Source organism: Pyxicephalus adspersus, chromosome 9, assembly GCF_032062135.1.
Source record: "Pyxicephalus adspersus chromosome 9, UCB_Pads_2.0, whole genome shotgun sequence".
Taxonomy (NCBI): domain Eukaryota; kingdom Metazoa; phylum Chordata; class Amphibia; order Anura; family Pyxicephalidae; genus Pyxicephalus; species Pyxicephalus adspersus.
Genome location: NC_092866.1, coordinates 2,082,852 through 2,093,179, shown reverse-complemented (window position 1 = coordinate 2,093,179; position 10,328 = coordinate 2,082,852). Strand labels below are relative to the sequence as shown.

The 10,328-nt window shown below is 48.6% G+C and overlaps 1 protein-coding gene and 1 long non-coding RNA gene across 4 annotated transcripts in view; one reads left to right on the top strand and one right to left on the bottom strand.

The window, feature by feature from the left end:
* GSE1 (Gse1 coiled-coil protein) overlaps window positions 1–3,285 on the bottom strand; it is a 184,019-nt gene extending 180,734 nt beyond the window's left edge. For 2 of the 3 annotated variants that reach the window (XM_072421461.1, XM_072421463.1), the window contains exon 1: window positions 1,566–3,284. In XM_072421461.1, the coding sequence (XP_072277562.1) occupies window positions 1,566–3,227 (1,662 nt within the window). In that variant the 5' untranslated portion in view covers window positions 3,228–3,284. Of the gene's footprint in view, window positions 1–1,565 lie in introns of all 3 variants that reach the window. The other variant, XM_072421462.1, reaches the window with a different exon arrangement.
* LOC140337675 (uncharacterized) lies at window positions 3,271–8,586 on the top strand. The gene is made up of 3 exons (XR_011922116.1): window positions 3,271–3,393; window positions 3,894–3,974; window positions 4,083–8,586. It is a non-coding gene; the product is annotated as an uncharacterized lncRNA (long non-coding RNA).
* The last annotated feature ends 1,742 nt before the right edge of the window (window positions 8,587–10,328 follow it).

Sequence of the window (10,328 nt, the reverse complement as noted above, 5' to 3'; positions counted from 1 at the left end):
CATTCACCATGAGAGGAACCATCAGATATCTGCCCATTCACCATGAGAGGAACAATCAGATATCTGCCCATTCACCATCATAGGAACAATCAGATATATGCCCATTCACCATCAGACAAATCTTAATGTTCCCCACATCATAATTGCCTTTCCATTCTTGATGAATGCACAGCGCACACATAGACTGGTGAATTCTACTGATAAGTAACGATTTACAACGTCTACAGATGATAATGAATTGGCAATGAGGAGAAAAAAAAAAAAAAAACACTTTACTAATTGAGCCATCCTGAAAACGCTGCACAAGACTTCAAGTTTTACCAAACCCCCTTGAGGAATTCTCGCCTTGCGCCAACCTTCGGCAACACACAGGCCGTTCTTTCTACCCACCACCCCTGCCATCGTCGGTGAGACAACTGCTGAATTATTGACAGGCTGCGTGGCCTCGGGACAGTTTGGCACCAGCCAGCCGATCTCCATGGCCCCAGCCACTTCTATCAAAGAGATGTTCTTACACTCAGCCCTTCCCCTCCTCTCACTAATTTCATGGGGGACAAAAAGTGTCAATAGCCCCCAAATTCAGTAGAAGTGCTGGAGGCTTCCTCAGCAAGTCATGTGACCCAGGAGCTGTCAATCTTCAAAGAAGCAGGGAAATCCTTAGGAAGCACTTCTGGAATTTGTGCTGCATTCCAAAACAGGATGCCTGCCACCCTGCCAGCACCGGGGCACAACAACGGCTCCAGATAAACCGCTATGGGGAGCCAAAGCTGATTTTTTTGATTGGTTCTGTAAAGTTTTTGAGCCATCCAGTTGCTGCAGTGAGCTGAAGTTCAGTGCATGCTCAGACTGGTGGTTCCCTGTCATCTGGAGGAACCTAAACGGCTAGTTTCTGTTAGATGTCTTCTATGCCCCCACTATACAAAGTTTACACACTGATTATTATTAAAAAAGAGGGTTTATATAGCGCCAACATATTACGCAGCGCTGTACACTGATATTTATATTCACAAAGTTTTCATGGTCTTTAGGGAACATTGGCGCTGCAAAAAAACTTCCTGCACCATGCTTTGGTGTTGAACAAATGAAAGTGATATTAAGGTGGGAATCAGTGCCAACATTTGCTTATGCCCCATTATCCCTTGTGCCTTCACCAGCCAATACAAGCGTGGTCACCGCTTTCTCCTGGCTATGGAAGGCAAAAAACTTGGCACCATTAGGCTCTCCCTGAACAGGGCCCAATTACCAAATGTGGCCCCGGGTCCTGTATGGTCTGTCTTTTCTTTTTGGACAACCCATTAGATTTGTTGTGATTTCCCATGGGGTGTCCCCGTTGGACAAGATTATAATGACACCTGCATCACTTTCAATGGCCCCACCTGGTGGAACCTCTGACCCTTCCCAATGTATTGGGCCAGACGGGTACACAAAAGGTGGCGCTCAGCACGTTGGCTTGTTATCTACAAACTTTATACCTGGCGTCCAATTCTGTTGATGCCACACAAAACTTATCCCCCATACGCACTGCATAGCACAAGACATAGAAATGGGCATTGGGTGTTACTCACCATTTGGCTGGCAGTCGGTAAGGATAATATGACAGATCCGCCCTGTATCGTAGTTAAGCCCCCCGTGCCCGCGGGTCGGCAGTCAGTACAAACTCCAACAAGCACATGATCCCCATTGTCCACAAACAAGCTATTGGCCGGTTTTGGTGTCAGAATGAAGACGGGCAGCCTGGCAAGCTGCATGGTCCTCAGGCCCAGCTTTCGCTTCTTCTCATTTAGGCAGAGGAAGCAGACGAAGGTCTTCACCTGGTACTGTCTGGACCAGGGGCTGTTAGGTTGCTGCGTCCCCATCTCGTGCTGCATCCATTGGCCCAGAAGGTCGTGGTAGCAAAGGCTACAGGTGGACACCAGGCCCATGGAGTCGGGAGGTTTGGCCCTGGGCGCTGGAGGGTAGACGGTGAGGAATGGGAAGAAGGGCTCCTTGTCGACGGACCGACTGGGCGGGTTGATGCTCAGCTGATACTCAGCGCAAGGGCCCATCTCTGCCCCACACACATAGCAGATAGTTGGGGGTGCGGTGTGGGCACCAAGAGCCTTCTGGTTGGGGTTGATAGCATCGAATACCTGCTGGTAGCGACTCAAAAAACCCATTGCAGTCTCAATTAATTGTGCATTCTGAGATGCCAGGTAGAACCCCCAGACGTCCTCCAACACCCTGTGGCACAGTCGGCAGCATAGCACCTCCCCCTGCTCACTCACCCCTCGAGCTCCTTGGGGGCAGGGGAACTGTGCAATGAAGGGGAAGTGCATGGTGGACTTGGCGTTACCATTGGTAATTCTTAAGGGCATCATCTTACCCTGGTTGGCGCAGTCCTCTCCGCACATGTAGCATTTGCCTTTGCCCTGAGGGTCCCCAGGTCTAGGGTCTGGCAGCGGTGCCCCCTTTTTGTCCCCACTGGGGATGGGCACCATGTAAGCACGTTGCAGGATCGGGACATTGGCCATTTCAAAGTCTTGCCACTGTTCTAATAGAGAGGGAAAGCAGCTGGCGCATGCCCGGGCACTGCCACTGGCGCTGATGGGCTGAGCCCCTGGCGGGGGGGCGTGCACCCAAAGGAAGGGGAAGAAGGGGGTCTCGGGGGAATTCTCCTGCTTCTGTACATAGATGGTGTGGAGGGCATTGTGCCCACCACAGATGTAGCAGACAGAGGGGTGCCCGTTCTCTTTCTCCTGGCGCAGTGGGGGAGTCCAGGTTGGGGGGCCCTCCTCTGTCTCACTTAGATGGCGGTCAGACAGGTCAGATAGGTCAGAGTCATAGTGGGGGTTCCAGTCTCTGGGGTTTGCCCTGGCACCCCCTTCCCCACACTGGTAGGGCCTCTTCAGCCAGTACATTCGTTTCTCCAGTGGGGTCCGGCTGCGCTCGAAAGTGTCCCACTGCGCGCCCAGGAAGCGCTGACACACCTGGCACACCCGGGCACACCCGCTGGGGCTGATAGGTTCGGCGCCGGGCGCAGGCTCCTGTTGCTGGAGGAAAGGGAAGAAGGGATACCCGTCCCGGTTTGGGCACCGCACCGACAGCTGCACCTCCCGCCCGCGGGGCACCCCTCCGCCGCAGATGAAGCAGTACACAACACCCGATCCGGGCGCGCAGCCCTCCTCCTCCTCCACTGCCGCCATTAGACGTTGCTTACGGGAGATCGGGGCGCCCGCCGGGTCACTCATCCTGCGCCCAAACTTTCTACGGACCCGCCCACTGTGGGGCGCTGTATGCTGGGAGCCCGATGCGGGCTGAGCTCCGGCTGGGAGACGCCCCCTGGCAGAGCACATGGCCGCCCGCTGTAACCCCTTCACTGCCCGGGGACGCTGCATCGGAGCAACGCTGTCACTGGTGAGGGCAGAATAGGGGGTAACATTGTCACTGGGTAGGGGCAGGATGAGGAGTAACATTGTCATTGGGTGAGGGCAGAATTGGGGGTAACATTGTCACTGGGTGAGGGCAGAATAGGGGGTAAGATTGTCACTGGGTGAGGGCAGAATAGGGGGTAACATTGTCACTGGTTGAGGGCAGAATAGGGGGTAACAATGTCACTGGGTGAGGGTAGAATAGGGGGTAACATTGTCACTGGGTGAGGGCAGAATAGGGGGTAACATTGTCACTGGGTGAGGGCAGAATAGGGGTTAACATTGTCACTGGTGAGGGAAGAATGGGGGGTAACATTGTCACTGGGTGAGGACAGAATAGGGGGTAACATTGTCGTGGCTCTTGTGATGCTGGAGTGGTGGTGACTTTTATTCTGCTGGGGGGCTCTTATGATGCTGGGGGGCTCTTATGATGCTGGGGGGCTCTATTGATATTGGAGGCTTCTATAAAATCTGCTCTGATTTCAGGCTCATTTCACCAAACTATAATCTGTTATGGCAGTCGGCCAATGCTAGAAGAGAGTATCAGTCGTGACTGCCTTCTTTAGAGTTAAGTGAATTGATGCTTCTGTGAATATATTCACCGTGATTAGATAATATTTACTTGTGTATCACCAATCTGTGTCATTTTAATGTAAAAATGAATACTTTTTACAGCCAATCCCCTGCATCGAGGTCACAGCCAGTTCCTGTCTACATGCACACACTGGCACATGCAAGGATGGCTGGGGACAGGGGGACAACGCAGGAGCACAATGAGTTCTTTACCAGGACTGTAGCCTCTTATCTCATGATTCTTTGCTGGTCCCCTCTGATAACTGCAGGGGGCAGTGTTGGGACCAGGGAACACACACCACGGCATGCATCGGATTCACAGCCATAGAGCTAGGAGGATATTACATAGGCGTTAGCTGTGTACGTGTGCCAGCTGCAGAAGATGAACGCATGGGTGGTGACTACATTCCTAGGCCGAGCCCTGTAATAATTAAATGGTGCACCATCACCCGCTTCTAGTTTAGAGCTTTTTCCTATCATGCCTTCCTACACCTAAAGGGGTAATGCCAGCATAGAGGGCCAACAGGACCATCAGAGTCAAATTGCCAATCTAGGGGCACACTGGATTTTTGCTGCATAACTGACACCCGTTGTATAACCAGGGGCAGCCATAGGAAGGTGCAATACATGCTGCTGCACAAGGCCGCTGTACCCTCATCAGCCACAAGGGGGAACCAAGTCAGTTCTGTCCAGGAGAATGCAAGATGCATAGATTGTTTGTATGATGAACCCCTAGGGCACCATAAACCATTGTCCATTGGCTGCGTGTTCCAATTTAATGGTGAATGGTGAGGGTGGGACATAGAAACAAGGGGTGGCCATCACTGGCACTGTTGGCTCAGGTAGAAGAAGGTTTCCAATTGTTAGTTACCCCCAACCCCAGGCTATGGCATCTGCAAGCTCGAAAAGACATGAGACCTCCACATTACCAATTCACCCGAAATAGGTTGAATGGGAATCTGAAATGTCTGGGCACTTTGAAGGTCAGTGAATTGTAAGTCTGTACACCTGCTGTGCCCATTATATAGAGCTCATGGCATCGCATTGCTCGGGGCACATTTCCTGATGGTGACAACATTGGACTATGCAGCATATTGTATGGTGAAGCAGCACAGAGGCCTGTGCAATAGGCAGGACAAGGACCCTGATAGCAGGATCACCAAGGAATATTTTATTGAAAGCTGCAGATTAAGATGGGAAATAACATTAGAAATGGCATGATTAGAATTAATCTTCTAGTTGACTGTAACCATTGGCTGGAGATTCACTTTAATCTGCAAAAATGTATCTGGTGTGAATATAGCGAAATGCATTACCAGTCATGACCACCAGGGGACAAACTCCTCTGAACTGTCCGCCTTACTCTTTCCAAGCTGGATGTGAGCTGGTTGCACTGAAAGCACAAAGCAAATTGCTATCCAAGACGCATGACAGCGTGCTAATGTCTGCTCATCTTCTGGGAATGAGTAACAGACTGGCATCACTCCGCGTCAATATCTACTTCCAAGCCTGATATGCCGGACCAGAGATAGCACAATCATGTCAATCCCGTTGTGTATGCGGTTCTTGGATGTATTCACAAATGTCTCACACAGATCAGCCAATGCTGCAAGTTCACAAATACAAAATTACAAGATTGCAATCTGCTCACTGAGGGAAAGAAGACTGAGGAAATTCTTCCTGCCTGCAGCAGACTGATGACATCTTCTCAGCCTTGGCAAAGTCACTGTCTAGAGAGAGCTGTTCAAGGATAAAAGGTTGTAATGCCATGTTGGTTGGTGCCATTTCAGGGGTTCATTGGTGTAGGTCCACTTTAAAGAGGAACTAAACTCAAAACTGCCCAAAAAAATATACACTTCAATCCTGCAGGGCAGTTTGATCCATCCGGGGGTGTCTTGCATCGGGTCCTGCGTCGCCCCGGCATCCGTCCTGGAGCCAGTGCTCTGGGCGCCGCCATCTTCTCCTCTTCTTCCAGGTTCTTCATCATATGTCCCCCAGCCTAGGCGCGAGATCGGGTGACGTAGGATAAAAAAAAATTTGCTGTTCTCAGTGCGCATGCGTGAGATTGGCAAATGTTTATATTCGCGCGAAAAGGCTCCTTCTGCGCATACCCGAGATGCTGGGGCATGGGCAGAAGGAGCACCCAAGAGCCTCCTGGGATACGTGGCCTAGGTATCCCGGGAGGCTTTGCACTCCCATTCATTCTTGATCATCTAGGCGGTGCTTGTATAAAAGGGTTGTCTACCCTTTTATGTAAAGTCAAATTTCTGAGTTTAGGTACGCTTTACCATCAGAGTGATGGAGTACCAGGACAGCCCCACCATGTCTGTGTAAGGGGGGGTCTCTTTCTCACCCCATTGGGCTGCTGGAATTTTCTTGTTCCGCACGTCTGAGTCTCCTCTACACAGAATATGTCGGGGTCACAAGCAGTGACACCCCGGCCGGGCTCTGCACGGCATAGCTTACAGCTGCTGGATTTTAAAATGCAGCCAGACCTCACTAATGGCCCCACTAAATCATCTCGTTTGGGTCTGCAAACACCCAGAGATGGGAGCCAAGCACCCGAAAATAGAATTTCCAGACAGGAAGAAAAACGTTCCTCGTTTTTTAATAGTTATTGCCTAAGGTCCATTAGACGGTCACCTCATCCGACCTGGAGTGATTATTTGTGGAATGGATAAAGGGTGATGAGGGAAGGGGAGGTCATTACATTCTTCCCATAATGCACCCCGCTGCCCCCACTGGCCTGACTTCTTTCCATAATGCACCCAGATGCCCTTGCCAGCCTGCCTTTTTCCCATAATTCACCATGCTGCCTTCTCTTTCCCAGGTAAATGATACACACACACACCCAGCCATCCACATGATCTAAAAGAACACAATTCATCTGACCCAGGCCACCGTCTTCCATTGCATTGTGGTCCAGTTCTGATGCTCAGCTTCCCATTGTAGGCACATTTGGGCAATAGCCAGCATTGGCACTCTGACCGGTCTGCACCGCCCCATACACAGTTGTAGCTGCCATGCTTTGTGTGTTCATCATGGCAGCAATAAGATTTTCAGCAATTTGCGCTACAGAAGCTCTGGACCAGACAGGTTAGGCGTCTCCCCCTCCATCAATGACCTGGACAATGGTTGTCTTTGCTTGGATGACTTTTGGCAGATTCTAACCCCTGCATACTGGGGATACCCCACTAGACTGATTGTTCAGCCATTACAATTTGGCTGTAGTCAGCTCATATCCAAACTTTTCTCCATCTTTCCTGCTTTCAACTCCTCACTTTGCTGCATCAATCCCCCCTCCCGGAGTCAGAAGTCATTGTACCCAGATCATCAATGTTACCACATCACTTGTCAGGTTTAACGTTTTGTCTGTTCAGTGCACCCCAAACCTTTGACTGCAGTCCAGCATTGCTGCAGCACACTATAATGCATGTGGTAATGCAATGTAATGTCTACAGAATCTTCAAAATGCATAACAGGTCAAACCAAACACTATAAGAAGGTTTGCATGCAATAATCGGGGATCATATCAGTCATTAATGAGTGACAACGCTCGGAAGCAGCGGACCCCTTTTGGCCCTGCTCAGTGCAGCTAACACAAAAATGCATTATTACAAATAAGTGGTGGAAGATAAGTCAATGTAGAACAGATGCCACATGATTAGAAATAATGTGTTGGCCAATAGCTAGGACTGGTATGATAGGAGGAATTCCGGGGAAGAGTGTTTTGAAACTGGAATCCTCATATTCTGCCAGGCCAGGGGGTGACTCATTATCAGTGCCGTATAACCCTTTCAGTAGCATAAAATGCAGAAGTACCTGCCAAGAGCTGCAATCTTACCCATAATCCTCTGCCAGGGATGTCAGTTCTTGTGATAGCCCCACACATTGCCTACCAGTTGTAATTCAATTCTAACATACCAAGCAGCCGCAATCACCTCCATATTCAGCTTGCTCCTACTTTCTGCTCATTAAAAAGCCCTTAAAACCAAACTCTTCAACTTCACCTACCTGTCTTGTCCTGTCTCTTTAACCCTCAATATTCACCCACCATTCCATATCCCCCCTCCTATTGTGTGATACTTCCCCCACCTCCTAGATTGTAAGCTCTTCGGGGCAGGGTCCTCTCCTCCTCCTGTGTCACTGTCTGTATCCGTCTGTCATTTGCAACCCCTATTTAATGTACAGCGCTGCATAATATGTTGGTGCTATAAAAATCCTGTTTAATATTAATAATAACTTACTTCTTATATCCCCTGATATTCATTTATCTGCAACATTTGCTGCAATCAATCTTGTGTTTTCAATTCTCTGTCTTACCTACAGGACTTTTTCTAGAATCTTCTCCACCTTTGGTCACCACTTTTGGGCTTCTATTGTGCTGTTCCATATTTGTTTGCTTTTTGGTCATTATTAATCACTAATGGCTGACTCAGGGTCAGGATGAGGGGTAAGCAGAGGGAGCAGCATTAGGAGGAGGGCAGGACAGGCAACCAATGCTGCTGCTCCAATTTACAGCTCATGGAGGGCAGAACATTTTGCCCTTTAACTTTGGGCATTAAAGAAATGTTCCCTGGCAGCTAAACCGTAAGATCTATTTATAAAGCAGTGAATCTGACATTCTCTGAAACATTCCCTGGTGGGGAAACTTCCACGTCCACGTGTATTAATGGCAGTAAAAGAATCTTTACCAGGAAAAGTTTCTGTGAATGTCAAGATTCACTGCTTTAAAAATAGACTTCTATGGGTTCTTATTTTGCAAAATTTCTCCAAAAATAAAAATCTGTTCTCGAACAGTCCACTATTGTACAGCCACTTGGATGGATCGTGCACACATCACACTGCAACACATCATTGCAAAAGGTGCATGAACTTCTTTTTGTTAGGGAACATCCAATTGCCTCACAGGAATCAGGAAGGAATTTTTTCCCATGTTGGAGCAAATTGTATCAGGGTTTTTTTTGCCTTTCTCTGGATCAACTATGTCCATAGGGTTTTATATCTGAAATATGTTTATTTCCCTAGTGGTTGAACTTGATGGACTTTTATGTCTTTTTTTTTTCAACCTGACTATGTAACATTTGCAGTGCAACACAGATACCCGCACAAGGTGCATTGGGTTCCATTTAAAATGAATGTTACTGCAGCAAACCAAGGCTCATACGCATTGTAGCAAGACCAAGCGCAGTAATGTGTGCAGGTGTAGAGATCCAAAAAATTGACCCACTGATATAGAGGACCGCTCATAATGGGCGCAGCTCATGTAAGGCCCTCATATTTTAAAACAGGGATGATGAGAGTCCTACAAAAGGAGTGCAAGGTATTTGGGAACCTTTCATAATAGACACAGCAGGTGTTCTTATAGCAGAGACGGGAACCCTTTATATTGGGCATAGTAGGTGTACAGACCCGGGAACTCCATGCAGGGTATTGGGAACCATTCATTGTAGGCACAGCAGACGTTCCCAGGGAGTCCTTTATAATGGGCAATGAATCCAAAAAAGGTAGCAGGAACTGCAGGCGATCGCTTCCCCTGCACAATATATAGCGGTGAGAAATGTGCACCTGACCAGATAGCCATTGCACGTCAAAAATCTTACTTTCATAGTCTTCCACTTTCCTGCAGGGTGTCTTTATATGAGAGTGATCCAGGAGGCTTCACCTAGTGCACCCAGTAATCAGAATTCAGTAACAGGTAACACCCCCCACCCCCTATTCTTCTTTGCAGTAGAAATCTGTGTGCTGTGTGTGGCAGTTACTCAGCTCTGCTAATACAGAGCCCCAGACTGGGACAACAGGATGGTATTTTAAGGCATTTCTATACACTAAAATAGAAATTATTCAAAGAGTGATACAAGAATATGAAGAGATGAAAAGACTTACTTGGGCCCTGTGCGGTCCTCTGCCAATGTCCCAGAATGCAGGTTGGAATTGAATGAGAGAAAGCAGTTTGGTTCATGGAGAAGTTATCACCGTCTCATCTCCACCAATCAGGCGCCTTCCAAGTCCCGGCCGTACGCATCACAGAACTTTCCATCGGGGTCTCCATGACAAGACAATCTGTGCCGAGGTTTTGATCTCCCTTTAAATGAAGTGGCGGCTGATTAGATGCGGCAGATGATCGTTCTGGCAGCTCTAAGGTAACCCTTCTCGAGATGGCAGATAAGGAACCGCGGGGTCGGTTTCGTCTTCTAGCTGAAAGTTTAACGTTTCTATCGGTTTCATCGGGAGGATGAGCTGGATCTTATCTGGGTTGAACCAGAGGGGAGAAGAAGGGAAAAAAAGATTTGAGTGATGAGTTACAATCGATTCAAATTGTGAACATTTTTCAAAGTCTCAGTTTAA